This window comes from Epinephelus fuscoguttatus, linkage group LG3, assembly GCF_011397635.1.
Source record: "Epinephelus fuscoguttatus linkage group LG3, E.fuscoguttatus.final_Chr_v1".
NCBI classification, from domain to species: Eukaryota; Metazoa; Chordata; class Actinopteri; order Perciformes; family Serranidae; genus Epinephelus; species Epinephelus fuscoguttatus.
The window spans coordinates 29,344,285-29,365,277 of NC_064754.1; the positions used below are offsets into that span (position 1 = coordinate 29,344,285).

General features: G+C 40.9%; 1 protein-coding gene across 2 annotated transcripts; it reads right to left on the minus strand.

Annotated features, from left to right (window-relative positions):
* Window positions 1-792: 792 nt before the first annotated feature.
* wbp1lb (WW domain binding protein 1-like b) lies at window positions 793-20,560 on the minus strand. Of its 2 annotated transcripts, none has more exons than XM_049570927.1 (4): window positions 20,160-20,560; window positions 10,756-10,858; window positions 6,876-7,037; window positions 793-4,483 (listed from the first exon to the last, which is right to left on the minus strand). In XM_049570927.1, exons 1-4 carry the CDS (start codon window positions 20,244-20,246, stop codon window positions 3,648-3,650), a joined length of 1,188 nt encoding a protein of 395 aa, XP_049426884.1. In that variant the 5' UTR covers window positions 20,247-20,560; the 3' UTR covers window positions 793-3,647. The 2 variants fall into 2 exon arrangements, with proteins under 2 accessions (XP_049426884.1, XP_049426885.1); XM_049570928.1 differs by lacking the exon at window positions 20,160-20,560 and adding an exon at window positions 14,359-14,499.
* Between the last annotated feature and the right edge of the window lie 433 nt (window positions 20,561-20,993).

A 20,993-nucleotide genomic window follows, 5' to 3' on the forward strand; every position in this document is an offset into this window, starting at 1 on the left:
TGATAAATGGTGTCATTTTGGCAAATGTAAAATCATTTTTATTTTACCACCGATTTTTCTTTGAAAAACAGTGGTAAAATAAATACAAGATACAATTGTTTAAATGTGTATGCCCCTCCCCTAAGCCAAAATAAAAATTAGAGTCCCTCCCCAGTGCTTGAAAAATTATTTGACCTGCCTCCTGCTTTTTGCAACCCCCCCCCCCATAGGTCACAGTCCCTAAATACTGCTAGGTACAAGTGGGGGAGAACGGGTCGGTTGGGACAGGGAGGCCAGTTGGGATTGTGCCTTTTTAGCAAGGGGCAACTTTGCCTATGCAATTCATCATGCTCAAACTCATTCACCCTCTTGACTTTCAACCTCAAAGTGGAGACCTTCTGACTATTCCTCACATTATTCCAGTTTTGAGATCTACAGCATATAAGTAATGTTTTGGTCCTTGTTATTTTTTTCTTCTACCATACTTACTTAATATACTTTGTTTTTATTTGTGCCATGTGAAAAAAAATGTTGGAAAGCTGATCTTCTGGCCTATCAGCTAATGCTAATGTGTGCTGTCTGAATTTTTGTTAGAAGCTAGCACAGTAGCCCAAAGGGCCCTTAATTATGCATAACTTTAAGCCTCAATAACATGTAAACGGTTGAGTTATATAAATAGTCACCCCCGAACAGTTGTCATAAATGTTCAAGTAACCTGTAAGTCATGTAAGGTTATTTTGTGTCCCATATAACCCCACTCTCCCCTACAGCTTTCCACAAACGACAGAAACTCAGTCAGTCAGTCTTGACAGCTTGAATTTAAAAGGGCATGTTTATTAAACATACATCCATCTTGGTTGTTGTAATAAATTGCTTATGATCAAAACATTCAAAGAATATGTGCAAAACCACCTTACACACACTGGTGAGGAAAGAAAATATTGTCTTTGGCGAGATGCCCCTGATCGTTAATAAAAGATCTACTGTGTTGTTAGTCAAACGTACCCTTCCAAAGAAATTAAATCTTTTCTTAACAGAAAAATAATACCCATTATGAGAGAAAAAAGTCTGTCCATAACAATAAAGCTAATGATTTCATAAAAATTATGAAAGCAACTATTTGGTTCACAAACATGTTACAGAATATTATACACATTTCAAATATAAAGTGGTTCTGATATTTTATACAGTTCCAATAATTTTTCTTAAAGGATTCAGCCGATATGAAAAATAGCTCGTCTTGGTACCACACGTACCACAATCACACATAATCACTTCCTAGCTCACAAAAAGCATTAACATATAAAGCACTTTAGAGTGTGTTCAGGCATTGATGGGTGAGATTCAGTCATCTTACTGTGAACGTTACAATTTAACTTGTGCTCAAAGTTTTGAGAGACATCTTCCGTTGGATTGTTTTAGGGTTTACATAGAAATCTGTGAGAGCAATGGCTGAAACATTTGTGCTTTGCAGACACTGCACTGTGTTCAGCTTTAAGGGTGCTCCAAGAAAATCTGAACACACAAAGAAAAAAAAATGCATGACACAATGACATGTAGCATCGCCAAGTTCCAGTTGATTTCAGAGAGGGCAAACAAAATATCACTGAATCTGTAAAAGTTTCACACAGCACATTCATTATATAACCAGTGGCATTTTTCATGGTACATTCATCATCAATTAACATCTACTGAATTACAGCTCCTGTAAAGGTTACGAACTAAAACATTCAAGCTCTTAAAAGCATTTCAAACTGATGAGTCTTCCTGAGAAGATACATTAACAGAACTATGCGGTCTTTGTTTCTATCCACAGTGCAGTATTATAAATATTGCTTGTTAACTTTAACGTTTGTCCATCATAGAAAAACACGATTCTCAGAAATATCCGGCTTTGCAAACCCTTGTTAACAGATATTCAGGCAACTGTCAAACTGTTATTCTATCACCTTATCTGCTTCTTTGTTTCCTTGTCTTTGCTTTTATTGTTTTGGTTTATTTTTTTAATCTAGATTAATTTTAATCATTTCTCATTCCTCAGTCCCCAAAGAGGTATTTTTCCACTCAACAGGCCGCAACTGTTACTGACATTTTATTCTAAAATTGCCCCGTTGGGTTAAATGCTTTTATTACAAACAATGTGTGAGCTGTTTGATGGTATGGTATTATTTACCATTACACCCGGGGATGAATATCCCTTAAATTATGAAAACCCAACACTCATACACTAAATAATTTTTTTTTACCTAAAAGTGTAATTTCTTCTCTCAGATCAATTGCATTAGAGTGGCAGGGTCATCCATTGGTTAAAAAAAAAAAAAAAACAGTTAACGAGCCTTTTTAGTGAAAATCACACTGATCCATTTGACTGAAATCAGCCTTGGACCCTTCAGGAAGCTGCTATAAATGTTTCATCAATGAAGACCACATCAAAAGCATGGTAAAATGTGCTACTATGAAAATCCAACACAAAGAGTGTGACTGTTATAATACAGTATGGCTGGTGAAGGTGGTAATCTACTGAGCTGACTGACACAAAAGTTTGAGGTCTGATGTTGCCCATCTCAGGTGTAATCTCTAAAAAGCTTTATTTTCTTTTTTTTGGTTTTAGTACCTGCTTTCTAATGGTCTCTCAGTTTCACTGAAAACATTGTTCATCAAAGTTCTGCATTTTTTTGGGATAGGCACCTACTAGAAACACTTATTAAAATAATTTAAAAAATGATTTTGTACTAAGTTAATCTGTTGCATTCCCTACTAACAAGTCACAGAGGTCCATTTCTTACAGATGTCGCAACAAAATCCTAACACACTAAATCATGTACTGCAATTTAAGACTGAATTAATGAAAGCGTTTTCTGTATTGTTTTTAGCTAACAGCTTCATTTATAAAGATAAATACACTTTGTGCAAAATAGGAACTGCTCACATGAAGATTTGTAAATGCACTTATACTCCTCTATCACTAGCGGGGCAGATAGAGAGCAACAAAACACAGACACAAGGCAGAGCGGTTTTTAATTGCTGAAAAAGCACTTTAGAAGTATGAGTAACTCTAACGGGACGTCCCACACAGTCTTGTACTAGTGTCCCTACAGTATCAGTTTGCATAAGCACACACTGTGGCAAATCTACATTGCACCCATCCAAACGTTCCTGCTATGTGTTTTTTAACTACGTGATTTCCTGCATGCAGAGAACAGCTTTGCAGAATTGTTGCAAGCACCTGGTGAGAAGAGCTGCATTCATCCTGGGCAGTGAACGTCCTGACGTCACGGCTTCAGCGATCACGTCTTTGACTGTGTATCAGTAGCTTCCGTTGCATGAGAGGAAAACTAAAAGGACTGTTGGTGTGCAGTGTGAGAAGTCTCGATTGCCACAGGCTGTTAAAGGGCTTGTTCCGCCCAAATATACACAGGTTAAGGCCACTGTTCCAGTGTGAGGACGAGCAGGCTTTCTCAACCTTTGGATTTCAGTCATATTTAGCTGAGATTCCACTTCCTGCTCCCACACCTGTTTAATCAAAGATGCGCACATTCATTTAAAATACTCACTCAGAAACTATTTAGACATAAAACACTTGCTCAGATACAAAAGCATATGTGTCCATGCTCTGTCTCAAGTGCTCTCTCCTTCCCTCTCTGACACGAAGGTGCGTTGTCTGTGTTTTACCCCTGCGGCTCAGTGCTGTTGCTGTGGTGCGGCCCCTCCTGCTCGCTGATGGTATGGAGGAGGAGGCACACTGGAGGGTGGAGCGAAGCGCTGCCTATCTGGTGAGCCAGCTGAGGAGGTCCTGGCGGCCCACGTGCGACTCTCCTCTCCACCCCGCCCAGCACGGGCTCCTCCTCCACGCTGTAGGAGGCTCGATGGCCGCAGCTGTCGCAGAAGTCGCCCGTCTCCTCTTCCCCCTCCTCCTCTTCGTCATCTCCCTCACGCCCCAGCAGGCTCTCTAGCTCCCTCATCTCCTTGCCTTCCTGGCCTGTCCCTCCAGCTCCACTAAATCCACTGCTACCACGTGTGCCGCACACACACACCTCAATTCCAGAGTCCCCTGTGAATCGCCTCCTCCTCCCATTGGGGAGTCGGTCTTTGTCCTCAGCAGAACCCTCCGACAGCTCCTTCAGGAGGGGGTCTTTGCAGGAGTCGTCCCCACTTCCACTTCTTTTCTCTTGGCTGGTAAGTCCCTCACTACTGAGCCCGTCTGACGGCAGTATCATGCCTGACTCTTGTGCTGTCTGCATGGGCTTGTTGTCAGGCTTTGGCCTGAAGTCTAAAGTGGTGGGCTGCGGCTCCTCTATGCTGGGTCTGCAACACAGAGTGTCAGAGATCGGGGGCACCGCACTGGGCTGGATGGCTGGACAGTGTCCCTCCTGCTGCTCAGGAGCCAGTGGACTAGAAGCCACTGAGGATGGGCCTGTGTGTAAGGCACTGTAGGGAGGGGGAGGAGTCGGTGGCCGGTTGACCACCTCCTCATAGTCAGGTAGGAGGTAGTTTGGCAGAAACCCTGAGGAGAATAAGAAGGGGGGGAAAAAATACATTTGCACATTAATTTGAAAAAAAAGACACAACTTAATACATTTCACAAAGCAAGCAACACTCGCATGGGTTTGTTTATTCCTTTAAATAAACACCACTGTATGACCCCTAGAAATTTCAGTATGACCTCACTGAACTTCCCAGACCACTATTCAAACATTCCCAAAGCAATAGGGGGAAATGTGACAAAACAGAAAAGCTAATTTCTGGGTCAATTCTGTGCTGAAGGCTGTTGCAGCACTGTGCGAGATGGTGTTGCAACACTGGCGAGGTACCAAGAGAGCAATGCTGGCCGTTTCCTGAAAACTGGGGCATGCAAACAGGGAAGGTTCTGACGCTGTGTGAAACCAGGGATACATGTCAGTGCAAACATTACATTTGAGCCAGGGACCACTGCTTTGAGTCAGGCACAACTGCCTTGTTTGTCACTAGTTTGATGTAACCAGAAGACTGCTGATTAGAAACTAACAGCCTTGAAAAGGGTTATCGTTATATATTTCTTTCCAAGAAACACTGAAGGAAGCTACGGGGCTATATGACATCATCACCTCGGTAGCAGACCTGACGCAGGTGCACTACAAGTCATACTCTGCAGCTGGTCGGCCTAGTAATGAGGTCAAGCAATAAAAATGTATGCAAGCAGTACCGAAAGGTGCTTCTGTACCTCAAAATCTTTTTATTTATTTATTTACAAAGGGGATGATTAATGCATGCAGTCTGGCAATTCTTTGTCTCGGTAAAAAAAAAACAGCTCTTCCAAGCTGAAATGTTTGGGTGAGAGGGGTGAAGGACCTCGCTCGAACAAACCAGACGAACTATACACCCACACTTTTCAACAATTTGGATTTAAACCTGATATTCAGAGCACAAGGCCTTATTTACTCACTCAGGCTGGCAGCAGTGATAAACAAACCAACATGAAAAAATAGAATGCCAACTTCTGAGAAAGTTGACACTCTGCTCATTTTCCAGTTTACCATTATTATCAAGATTTTCTAGTTTGACTGACGGTAACTACAAATTTATTTTTAGTGTATAAAATTAACTTGTTTCTGTAATTACAAAGCTAACACTAGTTGGCGTTAATGGATGGTCAATGAGTAGTTTAAGTACCAATAAACTGAGTAGTGGTTTTTGTTTGTTTGGAGTTTTTTTGCCACTTGGGGGCAGCACCACCGAGCTGTAAACACAACATTGATATTATCACCAAACTGAATTGTTAGCAAACAGTCTGTCTATCTTCTCAGTCTACGCACATAGAGCAACATTAGCATTGTCATGTTTCTGTGCACCTTACAATACTAGTCGAATATTCTGTCTACTTCTAGGTCTATTTTGATCTTCAACTAACTTCTGAGGGAAAATAACCTGGAGCTGCTGTTTGGTGCTGAGCAGGGCCCTGTTTCAGAAAGCAGGCTCAGTCAACTCTGAGCCTAATCCCAACCTCAGAGTTGACTGAGCCTGAGCTGAGAAACTCAGAGTTTTTGTCCAGAACAGCTGATCAGTATTAGCTCAGTCAACTCTGAGTATGTTCAGCCTGAGGGAAGCACGTCTGCTGTGAGCACCACAAGCCATCATCAGTGGAGTGCAGATGACATGATTTTCAGTGACAGAAAGCGGAGTTAAAAGCAGAGCCACTTATTTCAGACCCAACTGAACTGGAGAATTTAATGACCGCACATGTGGACTTCGAACATGTCTTCAAAAGAAATGAAAGAAAATTGAATACAGCAGCTGCAGCTAAACAGCGTGACGTGGCACGGGAAAAGATTGCAGAGCGTGTTAACTGGTAATGTGAAGTGACTTTTTGTAATGTGATGCGTTAATGTGCCTAATATACAGAAATTATAGAATATATAATTTGCTATATCTTCTTATACTGTAATCTGATGGGGCCCAAACACACTTGGCAGCAACTCAAATTTTTGCTTTAACTTACTTTATTCTTGCAGTGTTGGGCTGAGGTTAACTGACTTGATGACCTGCTGTAAAGCAAACCTCCTGCCAGCCATTATCATGGAGTATGTTGCCATAGTAACTGACTCAGGGTTACGCTGAACTGGCTTTGTGAAAAGGAGAACCCAAGAGTTTCCCTCATCTGAGGCTTAACATACTCAGTTTTTATTAATCCCACTTTCTGAAATAGGGCCCACGTAGTGGACAGTGGGGGTATCAAAACTTTTGGCTTGTTCACTCTGGAGACAAACTGGATGAGAACAGTGAGACTGAACTCAAGCAGTAAAGTTGTGAGCTGGAAAACCAAAAAGATGAGCATAGAGACACTGAGACAATGTTGATTAGTGCAGCTTTAAGTACTCGTTATTCATTCAGAACATGTGTGTTGAGGTGGCAGCTCTTACTGAAGTAGAAGGGCACAGAGGGGTAGTTGTGTGCTTCACGGTAAGCAATGAGGTTGATCTCGTGCTGCCGCTGTTGCTGCTGCAGCCGGTGTTTGGTGCGGCGATGGTGACACACGCAGCAGCAGCTCAAAATGAAGATGATGGCCCACACCAACCAAAACCCTGAAGAGAAGGGAACATCAACACTGTCAAGTTATGTTTACAGTGGAACTCCGACTAAAGAAAATGTGATTGTTGGCTTCCTATTTTAAAACCAAACTCACACGGTGATGAATAGGTTTAAACAGGGACTGGGAGGACTGTGCTTTACAGTATCCATAATGTTAAACTGTACCAGCTTGTGATGATGTAACATGACGTGCCTGCTGCTAACACAAACATTACACTGCAGATCAAACACTGCCAACATTTGGTTCCAACATAGTGAAACATTTACATGCTTGTTTACTGTGTTGCATTATGAATTTTATGGCACAGAATCAATTCAGTCATCCTCGAGAGGTCCAAGTCCGTTCTTATCTCTACAACAAAGCACTGACGGATATCTCCATGGAGCAACCCCACGTATGACACCAAAGCAAAACATCCATCCAACATTGTTTAAGAACAATCTGTACTTTTTCCATATGACATCAAGTCCTCATTTCCTACAAAAGCATTATTTGTGGAACAGTGCTATCTAGAATCCAGTCTAAACAGAAGCAGGGAACAAAAACTGGCTTCAAAAACTCCCCAGTTTGTGTTTACTGTGTGTCTGAAATAAGTGGGACGCCACTACATCACCACAAAAAAATGTGGGAATTTCACTGAAAGGACGACAGAGCGAACAGCTTGTTTCTCTGTAAAATAAGAGTGTGAATGACACAATATGGTACTTAGTAAAGTGCATCTCTACTGAGCTGTCATCAAGATATACCAAATCAGCATTTGAGATTCTCAGCTTAAGTTGATAATGGCATAATGGCCAATTAATCATGGTTGGTACAGAGTGACAGTCAAACCCTGGACTACATGGTATATCTGTTTAAACAAGCCCATCACTGCTAAATGTCATTGCCTGCTGCTAACTTTTTCAAATGTTTTATAATTTTTTATGTTCTATGTACAGTGACCTTGAGTGTCCTGAAAGGCGCTGATAAATAAAATGTATTATTATCATCATCATCATTATTATTATTATTACTACAGAGAATCAATGACCTCTATGAGTATACGTTTTAGTAATAAAACTACATAACATAAATAGGCCCTAATTGTGACACAAAGAGTATGAGTATGGTTTGGGATAACAAAAGAGCATAACTTATTTCAAAGTGCAATAACATAGTTACCATATATGTGCATTTTATTTGTTTATAAATCACTGTGACTCAGCGCCCAAATACATCTCTGACCTGCTTGTGACATATGAACCTTCTACAACCCTGAGGACATCTGGGGCTGGCCTACTGACCGTCCCCAGAGTCAGAACAAAACATGGTGAAGCAGCATTTTGTTATCATGCAGCACAAACCTGGAGTAACCTCCCAGATGATGATTAATCATTTTAAATACTCATTTTATCTTTGCACCTCCTGTCTGCACTTTTGCTATTTTTGATGGTGATTTTATTTTTATTTATTAATTATAAATCATTTAGCATTAAATTTGACCTTTTATATCTTTTTAATCTTTATTCTTTTCTGTATCCTTTATGTTTTATATTTCATTGCTTTGTAAGGCACTTTGCACTGTGTATGAAATGTGCTATACAAATAAAGCTGCTTTGCCTTGCCTAGTTATATCAAATGGTTCATACATGAACGTATACGCCTCCAAATGATCTGGAACTCAGTTACATAGAAATGGACCGCACCATGCATTTGATCCGACTCTAAAAGCAGAACACTGAAGCTTTTTAACCATGCATCTGACTATCATCTATATGTGACATGACTGATTCACTGAAGAAAAAACTGTTTAATTTTTCTCTGTGAGCAGGCAATGATCAAATGCATGATTCAGATTGTATAATAGGTTTCAACCTTAATGGTGACATATAAATAAAGTTAGCAGTATATGTGAGTTACCATAAGTAACTAATTACATGAACTCCCAGTGACTTGATCATTTTATCATTATGAGCGTCAGGACATTATGATACATCCCGCATTAGTTCATGCATTGACTCATGACAAGTTCTGCATTTCTTCTGCCTGGGTTTCATACTCTTATTATACAGTGTTATGTAATAGGGCAAATAAAGTTATCTATATGTAGAAAGAACATTTTGCTGAGTTTTAATTATCCACTAAATCTTTCACAATTAATGTCCAAAATTAAAGACAAAATGTGTCATTAAACTACATCCAATAATTTAAGATTACAGCTGTGATCGTATAATTTCTGCCCTTTAAATGTTAACTGTATTTGTTGCCATCATGAGCTTAATGTAATTGATGTAAGCGAGGAGTTCTGCTCTACATCACAACCTGGTGCTGCTACAACACCATGGACCACAGCTAATCCGTCAGCACATGCAGCACAATTACTGCATTTTGGAACCACACTTCCTCTAGTATACAAAGATTACACTCTTTGAGTGTAAAACCCTTGTATCCATGCTACAAGTATTTGCCCCTATCAAATCATCAGTTCCTGCTGTGGATCAAATCCTCGATAAAAAGACTTTGTCATGGAAGATTCGGACACAACAATTTCGAAGGTTACACGGTCAGGTCGGCAACACTGTTGGAGCATGACTAGACATAATGTCCGAACATGCTAAAGATCTTATTGGCTGGCTGCTTCATGAAACAATGAGGCTACATTGCCGTAGAATTTTAAAAGACGCTTGACGAACAGAATTTGTGTAAAGTAAGACATTTAATACTGCGCTCATGCGTTCTTACAGGACATCACATGATCAAAAATGGGAATGAGGTACAGCTAACATACACATACTTGAAATTACAGTTTATTTAAGATGTTTAAACATTTTCACAAACTGGAAAGAGCTCCAGCAAATGCACAACAGAGCTGTAGATAGTTTTACTGTAGAAATCTATTTTGTTAAGATGAAAAAGCCTCTGAATTTGTATTTAAACCACTGGCCAATGCTCTGGCAATCAAGTCTGATATCCTCAATTGGCCGCCGCAGGAAACTCTTCAGTTGACCTGGCACCCTCAAGGGGACATTTGATCTGAAGTCCAAAGCGAAGCCAAACCAGGGATGATCAGGTCACGTCATCAGGCACTTCCCACAGAACACCCTTGAATCTGAAGGAGTTGTGTGACTTTGACCTCGTTTTATTGTCCATATTTAGTAGCGGTGTTGCTAGTGAAGGTGTGGGTGCACATGCTCAGTCAGAAATTTTATAGGTCAGTAGTGCTCCGTCTGGGGACGTTCAGTCAGTCATGCCACAGCTGTGATGTACTTCGTACCTCTGTCTTGGTTGTCAACCTCTCCACCTGGACAAGGCTTACTTTCACACAAGTCTCATAAAAAGTAAGACACCTCTTACAGGTTAGTGTTGTACCATGATCTGTATGGGGGTACTCTCATCTGTAACACAGGACATCTTTCGGCAGCTGAAATGGTGGAGCCACTGGAGCTGAACTTTTAAATTCTACGTGATCCTTGAAATGTTTTGGGGAGCTTTGGGTTCAGGGGTTGACATTGACGAATCTGTATTCACCTGCCTCTGCACATCAGTAACAACAGAATGAACCAGGTAGCTAAATTATGCTCGACTACTTGTTAAGGTCATCCTCCCATCCCTTGATTGTAGATGGCAGAGGTGGGATGACCCTATCCCATTTAAGGTTTGACAAGTTGTGTTCCCACATCACTAGAAAAGGTAAAGAGAGAGGATAAATTAAGTAAAAAGAGGATACTTACACCAGAGCTCATAGTAGTAGCTGCAACACTGAGACTCCCCGCAGCAGTGTCCCGACTCACAGATGTAGCTCTGGTTGTTGACACCTTCACAGTGCAGTAGGCTCTGCAAGAGAGAAGCAGTGTTGCTTTAAAAGGAAAGTATTATCAATACTCCATGTCAAGGCATCCGGTTACACAGTGCAGTGCCAATAAAAAATAAAATAACAGAGCCTCCCACCAGGTTTCATGTTTTATTTTTGAATCACACAGTGTGAAATTACATTTGTTCTGTTTGAAACTGATCAACAGGAAGAGTGTTTGTTGCCAAAGTAAAACGAAATCTCTACATTGAGTCTGACAACAAAGTAAAACCACAACTGGTTTGGGAAATATTTGGCCTCATCACACTGACATGACTTCAATCACAACTGGTTCAGTCAACTGCTGTCAGAAGCTTCATAACAAGTATAGCTGAGTAACAAGTATGTGATAAAGGAGAGACACATGATTTTATATCGAGGACATTGTGTATTTTCAGCCTCTTCAATACTACACACCTCAGTTGAGCACGATAATGATGAAAAATGAAATGGTTAACTAAGGCTATAAAATCTTTTAATTCAATTTTATTTGGTTTCAGTAATTTTCCTGGTGGAATTAACTAATTTCGAGCCTCTCAATTTTAATTCAAATGTTTCAATCTAGCTTTATCTTATTTTATTCTTTTCCTTTTTAATTTCATGGTCGACTACACAAACACTTGTTGTTACCTAGTCCACACAACTGAAGTGGTTTGAACCAACTGTCATCGTTAGAACATCATGTTCTCACAGGTGGGGATAAAACTGATTTTGGCTTTGACAACAGCATAATCTAGATAAAAACAATTATTGTGCTGCATTCTGTTTTGCAATGATGCTCTCATTTTGTTATGTGATAAATCCAGCACACACCTTTCCTTTACAGTGGTGCGCTCAGTGTTGCTGGCAACAACTTGGTGACTCTCTAGTGACTTTATTCCATAAAGCAGCCGGTGACAAATTTAGTGATTAATTCAGACCATGAGGGAAAAAGTAAAAAAATACTTTCAAATATATTCTAATCTATTATCATGCATCCTCAGAGTAAATGCAGTCCACTGGTCTTCTGCCAAGAGCACAGGGTCTCTTCCTCTCCTCTTGCACCATGTTTATATATAATCCATTAATTATTTAATTTATCTATTTACTTTGTTTCTCAGTTGAATTATTTAAATTTAAAGAAAATCCACTGTTAAAAAGAATTTCTTTCTTAAAGCTAAATAAATCCATGTATCCAAAGTCAACAAGTCATAGTGTTAAATAACTGTTATCTCAATATTGTGGAGTATAATCATGACTATGAGATTTTGGCCGTAATCAAACAGCCCCACTTACAACTGATGGTACTTTCTTGCATCATTTCTAGAGTGTCCTCTCTTTGTTTGCATTTTGTTGCAAATAGCACTAATGACATTACAGGTAACACTGACAATGTCTCCGTTCTATTCAAGTGCCCCAGTGAGCCGTGACAGCATGGCAGTGAGTCAGCACGCACGATACAAGGACTCTGAAACTGAAGCAGCTCTAATCTTATTATTTACACTCTTCCTTTTCGTACAGTGACATGGCAACATGTCTCTGATGACAAAGGCCTATTTCTGATTTCATTTGTGCTGGAGCTAGTTCATCATGTACGTTCTTCTTCAGTTTCCTGGAAAGGTCACTGTGTCCCAGTTTCATGCATAAATACATATTTCTGAGCAGGTTTCATGGTGTGTAGTATGTAAACACTGAAAAAATGGCAAAAGGGAGTATGCTTAAAGAGAGTCAGTATGCATACTGTTGACATGCACTACGGTCCCACAGTGCAAACCACAAAAGGAAACGTAGGCAATACTCAAGGCAGTGAAGGAACTAAAATTAATCGGAAAGGTTGTGAAAAAGAGAAACCCTTTCTCTTTAGGAAATGTAAAGGGTAACTTTGGTAATTTTTCAACCTAGACCCAATTGTTTGATTTTGTGTCTAAATGACTAATGGGAAACACAATTTTTGAAATTGGTCCAGTATTGAGTGAGAATGCTGCAACCAGCAGCGGCAACACCGGTTGCAATTTTCTCTCTGTGGGCAATTGAGCACCATCAATTTACCTCTACTAAAAGTGCCTGTTGTTGGCACTGACAGGCTCAGATTATTATTTTAAGTGTCTTGCAACATTATGGAAAGGATCCCTTCAGAGACCGACCTTATTGTTCAAGGATGAGATCCTTTTGTTTAACCAGAAACAGCCCTTAAATCGCCATTGCCAAACCCACCAGACTCCATTTAAATAAACAGTAATTTAAGCATGTATGGAGCCAGAGCATTTCAAAATTTAACAGGGTGAATTAAAGGTCTATTTCAACCACACCAGGTTTGGTGATTGTTGACAGTGAGAGACGAACCAAGACAGCTATTTTGAGTTTATTTTGCTTCTATGAACTTTTAATTAAGTGTGTTTTACAATAATAAAATTACTGTTTATTTCAATGGAGTCTGGTGGGCTAGACTATGCCGTTTTCTGGCTGTTTCTGGTTAAACAAAAAGGATCTTACTGTTCAACGAAGAGGTCTGTCTCTGTAGGGATCCTTTTCTACATGTTGTCAGACACTCTGAATAATAATATGAGCCTGTTAAGGGCAAAATCAAGCCCTTTAAGTGGATATAAATTGATGTAGCTCAATTGCCCGCGGGGGTTACACTGCAGCCTGTTAGCAAAAATTGTTGTGCCAATTAGTCACTCAGATACAAAAATATGGAAAAATAGGGTCCAGGTTGAAAAATACCAACGTTACCGTTTATTTTTCAGAGGAATTCTATAGTCATATTTGATGTCTGATAGCAAAGGTATTATTTCCCGTTAGTATAAAAGTATGAAGTTTGCTGATTTCTTATATACTCACCACAAAAAACAGTGTGCTATAAATATCAGTATAAAGTGCATACTTTTTACAGTGAGTACAGGACTGTAACAGTGCATTTGTTACATGTCCAGCCTTGATCTTTGAGCAATAATAATAACACTGCAGATATCTTGTAGCCAACATTTATACTTAGCTATGGAGTAAACAAGTCCCAACCACTTGTGCTGGTAAGCTGCTTGAATTTCATCAAAGGCCCATATCAAGTGCAAATTTCTGAAACGCAGCCAGCACAAAACTACTCAGTACATTGCTCCAGATCTAACACACAATTTCACCTTAAAGTTTAGCTGACGCTTGATCAGAACTAGAGAAAACCAAAAGATGTTCCAGTGCACTTTCATCCAAAATCAATGTGTCTCCAACAATATGTTACACATTTTAGCTGTCATTATAGCAAAGTGCCAGCTTCGCCTGATCAAAAGTCAGCCTGACTAAGCGTTTCCATCATACCAGTGAAAAGTTGTGAAAGGACTTGGACAGAGCAGCATACTGCCAAAAGACAAGGGAGCACTGTAATCGAAATCCTCTCAGGAGAAAGGTCTATGTATTTTTCCAGGAAGATCCCTCAGATTTCTTCTTCTAGATTAGCTTAATGATTAGCTAGCTAAAGTTCTATAGGATAGCTTTGCTCTCTATAGATTACCAGTGCAGGTCCCAGATTGTGAGGCATGATGATCCAGGGTCCAAAATCCCAGACAAGTCCCTCCAACCTCATGGGTCATTATCCCACAAAAGAAGTCAAACAGCTCTCAAACATACTCTCACTCTCTCTCTCCCTGCCTCCCTCTCTCTTTCTCTGTCCACCCAACCCACACACACACACACACACACACACACACACACACACCCTCACCCCACTCCAATCCAGGCCCAAACAGTGGACAAGGATTGCTCTACGGAAATTTCCAAGCAGCAGTGGAGGGCGAGCTCCTAGCTGGGGCCGCTGCGTGATAATACGGCATACAGAGCGGTGAGACGTGTGTGTGTAAAGTGTGGAATGAACGGCAAGAAAAGCCCTGAGAAAGCCAGACATAGAGCAGTAACACAGGAATGATTCGTCTCACACACCAGATCAGCACAAACCAAACTGCTAACATCAAATGTGGCCACAAAATCAAGCCTGACAGATTAGTCACTTCTCAGCTGTTTCAACCCTATCAACATGACATTTAAAAAAAATAAGAGAACAGCCGCAACGTAAAGGGGCTTAATTGTCTGTGTAATAAAACCACGATGTTCTGTTCCTCCACTTTGTCTCTGATAACTTCAGCTGTTTTCACTGACTCACTAACTACTCTCCACCATATGCTCTCCACTTGGCAGGCGGAGTGCTTTTTGCAATTCAACACAGATAACCATCTAGTGTTTGGGTCTTCAGCCTGCGTTGTATAAAGATAGCCAAGTACTGAGGGGACTACGTAAACAGGCTTTCGTAAAGAAAAAGTGCTCCATCTAATCTCTAACCATCACGTGACTTCAGAAAGTAAAACTAACTTGTGCAGCAGGAAAAATGAGGTGATAGGGTGTCAATCAAACAGCTCATCTGAGATCACCCCTGAGTGGCTTTTACAGTGCAAGACAGACCGAGCAAAGAATCTGGACAGACCAGATTCCTCTGTCTCCCATCCAGACAGGCAACAATGAAACAATCAGCCTCTCTCATGCTATACTGCCAGATTAAAGGGAGATTTGGTTACTGTCCCAGAAATGATCGCTGTGTTAGAAAATAATAAACCTTAATAATGAGAAGCTGTTGAAATGAGCAGACAACGAGAGCAGTTCAAAAATGCCCTGGTGACTATCGAATGCTGCTCCTGGAGATAAGTGGCTACAGTTCTTGGTTAATTCTGACGGCACAGTCAGCGTTGATCCACTTAGCACAGGCCTGTAGGACTTGGCAAGTTAGCCGATGCACGTAAAGACCTCGCTGACCCCTTATTTATTATTCTGTCCAACAATGAAAGGTGCTCTTTCATAGTCATCAAGGTTACGCAGAACAAAACACCACTCAGGTCAGGTCAACAAACACAGGCAGCCTTCTTTACCAAAAAGTTCGAACATACTGTATGTGTGCCAGCACATTTAGACAAAAGATTCTGACAAACTCTAGCTGTTACTATCAAATGACTAACGTCAAGCTCTGACATAAAACTATTGGTGCTAAGCACAAGTTAAAGCTGACATGACCTGCGTCCTGAAGCCAGACACTTCAGGCAGGGGTCACAGGTAGGGTCAAGCTAAACCTTCATGATAGACTTACAAACATTTTGTCCATAAGAAACTTTATATAAAAAGCACAGATGTACGAACCAGAGGTAGAGTGGGGTGGAAGGGTTAGGGTCTTCTGAGGCCACAAATGTTTTCTCAAAAGCCTTGAATCTTTAAGGGTTTTAAAATATCAAGTGTGTGGACACAAAGATATTAAGGACCCTATTTACTTTGCATTGTTGGGGATCCATGATTTGCAATAGTAGCTGTCCAGATTATTATGGCATATGTAAATAGTAGCAGGTTTCTAAGCTCAACATTCATTGTGTGAATTTTACTCCAGCACAGTATGATAAAAACAGGTCTCAAGGTGCTGTTTATGCCAAATTCCTATCCTTCCTTTTTTTTATGTAACTTACAAACAGTAACAATAGACACTTGTTTGCCTCTTTTTAGGTGACAGGAGTGAAAATTACTCATCCTCAACATTTGTTGTGTTTTGGCTCCAGAATGATGACGACAGTTGGAGAACGATTAGATACAAAATATGAGGTTTTTTTCCCCCCTTGGCAACGACCATGTATTTCCCAAATGAGGTGCAAATGTTTAGACATTCCTGTATATCAAATGGCTTAAAAAATAGTGCATGTAAGCTGCCATAAATGGGGAAAAAATCTCCCCAGGGGGACGATGCTCCTGGACCCCACTAGGTTTGGGCTGAGTCCCGAATGTTTACATCATCTGGCTCCGCCCCTGGTGAAATTTGAAAATGGCTAAAGAGAACATGGTATTTTAGTTTGAGATGTGTGTTTGAGTGTGTGGTGGAAGGTGACAAGGGTCCCTGACTTAGAGGTTAGCTTTATTTTTTATTTTTTTTTTTTAAAGATATTTTTTGGGCCATTTTGCCTTTAATGGATAGGACAGGTAAGCATGAAGGGGGGAGAGAGAGAGGGGATGACACGCAGCAAAGGGCCACAGGCTGGATTCGAACCCAGGCCACTGCGGCAACAGCCTTGTACATGGGGCGCCTGCTCTACCACTAAGCCACCGACGCCCCAGAGGTTAGCTTTATTTTACTGTTGTAATCAAATCAGCTTTACAAGCTCTTAGGGCGCATTCACACCAGAACAGTCCGGGGGACTCAGTTCGATTGGGCGGGGAAATGCCGAAAAATTTCACACCTTCATTCCGTTCGGTTCACTTTCACACTGCACTTTTAAAAAACGCCTGGACAACGTCATGCAGTTAAAACAGCTGCTTGTTTGGGGGCGGTGTTGTGCGAAACGACCACTAACCAGGAAGAAAAAAAGCATGAGGAAGAAGAAAACCCGGCTCATCGACCAAAAACGGAAATCCATCCCCTTCAGCTGGCTTGGTCACCACAAAAACACCAAAATGCACTGCACTCTATGTCACTTACTCTCTTTGGTTCGCTGGACAGTCTGTTTGCATTTCCCACTGTAAGGGAATCACACCAAGTGAACCGAGACTCCCAGTTTTCAAGCGGACCAGGGTTCGCTCATTTGATCTGCACCAGAGTTTGAATGAGCGTTCACACCACCCCAAATGAAACAAACTATCCGTGGAAGCGGACCAGGGTTTGTTCAAAGCAGACCAAATAGCACCACTGTGAATCTTCCTTAGTCAAAGTATTAGGTGAAAAGAGAAACAACAGTCAACATCTGTTTAACATTGGTGCTATAAACAGCTGAATGAAGAAAGAAAGACACTGTAAAGGTTTTGAGACAACAGCCCCTGAATGCATCACGGTGACAAAGTTCCACAGGAAGTGGGCATTTTTTGACAGATCAAGTATGAAACAATTCATATGTTGTGGATGTACCAGCTGATAAAACTAGAAGAAATATTACATAATTCAATTTCAATTCAATTCAATTTTATTTATAAAGCCCAATATCACAAATCACAATTTGCCTCACAGGGCTTTACAGCATACGCATAAGCAGACTGTAGATAGAGTTTACAAAGGATGCCGAGTTAAATAAAAAATTATATAGAGCCATTGACCTTTGAGAGTTAATGGGACCTTTTTTCCAATTGTGGACTGAATAATGAAGTAGATAATTCATGCTGTGAATTGCTACTGAGAACAGAGCTAATGTCAAGTGTTAATCATAATGTCTGACAGTGTGACCAACAAGAGATCACTGAGTGTTTATGATAATACTGTGACACAGATAAAATAAAGCTGACTCTGTGGTGTATGAAGCCTTACAGGGTGAATGCAAATAACAGATATAGCTCAGGGCCATGTGATGCAACTACAGTCTCCCAGCAGCTGAGGGCCATCAGTATTACATGCACCAACAAATGACATACCTCTGTTCCAAGACATAGTTTTACCACTTCAGTTTTTCTGAAAATAATGATAAATACCTGCCTTCAAGTATGTGTTACATAACTATGATTTACGCTCAGACATGTGCAACAAATAGATAGACACGGCATGTGATATTGCACATGATAACAATGGCCACTGCTGAGAAAAACAAATGCAGAAATCCATCCATGAGTTTGTGACTTTTGTGCCTTGATGTCTTTGCACAACCACAGAGGAACTTAAAAAGCCAGTACTAAGCGAACCTACAGAGATATCTGAGCACATTAGATGCTAATAAAACTAAGAGGAGGAAATCTAGTAGAAAAGGACTGATTGCGTCCTGATATGGGTGACACCAGATAAGCTTTCTCCCTTCTTTCTCACGGTAGCAAGTGCAACACAACACTGTAGCATACCAATGATCGCTTTGCATTTGTATTTACTTCGAGTCAGAAGAAAGCAGATGGGGATGGTAATGATGGCCCAAATCTAGATGATCATGAAAATGTTTTTGGCCTAGCTCATGAAGATGTTGTTCTGATGCAATGTTGAGTGTGTACTCAGCAAAAATGCAGATGCAAGAATGCAGAGTGTTGTTTCTGTATCTCTTTACTCATGCTGCTGGAAGTTAAACACGCTTGATACAACACATTGCTAAATCTGCTGTGTTTCCACATACAGTCACAAAGTACTATGCAATTTTGTAGATTCATACTCATCATGCCCCCCTAAAAATATATGCCTCAGATTTAGTGCTTCTCAATGCACTGCCTTAAGCATGCCCTTTAGGTTTTCACTGAGCAGTCCTAAAAATAGCTGTTAAATAAATATACCCTATACTATGTCAATTGCTGATAGGGAGCAGTACTGGACCCTATATAGCTACAATAAACCACCCACTCAAATCATGCATGCATAAGCGTCGTCATAAAAAACATAACAGTATGTAATACTGAAACCAGAGCTGTCTCCAAAACATGTAGCATCAAAAAGGCAGGACTGCTGAGATTGATTTCTGATTTCTACCTCCTCAGAAGTTTTAGTGTAAATTCACTCAAACTGAAGCAGTGATTGAAGAGTGACTTGTGGACTTTTGCAATGTATAACTGCAGTACAATTAATTCAGAACTAAAAACTGAACTCTGATCCCCTACAAATCCATGTGAATGTTAATACTGTCACATTTAACAGGTTTTCATCATCTGCAGAGGTGTGACTTATTATAAAGGTGAAAGGAGAAAGCCTGGAGGCCGCACTTCAAAGTCTGCACTACATAAGAGGACACAACACATAATAACACAGTAATTATCATCTTTAAAATACTGATGTATATAAAGGACAGAACTGCCAGATGAGCTGATGACTGGGTCAAATGACAGGGGGTGGTTATAACAATGTAACTGTCAACACACTGACAATAACAATTAACATTATCTTGACAAACAATAGCTACTAAGTCCATTAAGTCTTAGACCTACTTTCTGTTTTGCTAATACAACAGTACAAGCAGCGTGCTAGTTGTTATGTCTACCTGTGTGGCTGCATTCATACCTGAAGAACGGCTTCTAATGTTTATGCAACTCACTTCTGGCTAAAAGTCAAACCTTTACCATAAACACAACAGAGCAAGGCCCTCAGTCACAAGCGTCCCACCAATGCTAGTTAGGTGCGTTAGCTATCGCAGCTAGCAACGAAGTTAGCATGTGTGATAAAATGTTTGTTGACAGCAAAGTAGAGTTAAAACAAGCTAATGCCTAACGTCAGTAGAAATAATATTATGTAATGATTAAAGGGCTTGTTTTTTGTTACAGTATTAAGTGTCAAGTTGGACAGTTTGCTAACTTAGCCGGGTGACTAGCTAGCTAACAGCCTTGTTTTTGTCTGTTCAACCTTACCCTGTCTGCTGCGGACTCGGTGGGGGTGACAGAGCCGACCGCGTGCAAAAACAATCCCATTTTAACAGCCGAACACGCGCCTCTCATTCCTCCGCGAAGTGGCTACAGCTCCGGCGAAAAAACACACACATGAAGACGCTGTTGTTCACAAACTATGTCCGAGTATCCTCAACTACTTCGCGGCCCCTGTGGCGCTGAGAGGCCGCTGCATGCGCCGCCTCCTCTGCGTACTGGACATTTCAACAAGGCACGGTGCTGGCGCAACTGGCTGCCGTCGGTGCCACTGGCTGATACAGCTGTTACACAAGCCGTTCCCTCAGCACAGCCACTCCGCCTCGGTCTGCTGGGTGTGGCGTGGGTCACCTCGACCCGATCCATGTGCGCAACGTGATGGGCGTTCAGTTGCGTGGATCGCCACTGGTTTTGCGGACTGACGCGCGATTGGACAGTCCGGGCCAGCTGGGATGGGACTGACCAATCACTGATCGGTCCGTCTCTGGTGCATGGGCTTGTTATCTTCCTGGGTTCCCCTTCTCGTGTTTATGGGAACACATGTTCAGAAGACATTTATTGCCTCATGACCTTTCAACTTTCTTATCCTCCCGTATTACAGTCTGCTGGTAGTCAGTGTAAAAACAGATAAGTGAGTGGAGAAAGCCCAGTGAAAGTTGTAGTATGGCAGCCAGTTTATACTCCAACTAGAACTGTCTTCCAAACTTTAGTCCTAAATGGACTTGTACTTGACCACTCAAAGGACTTTTTACACCATGAGTCACATCCACACACACATTCACACACTGCTGGTGAGGCTACCATACAAGCTGCCACCTGCTA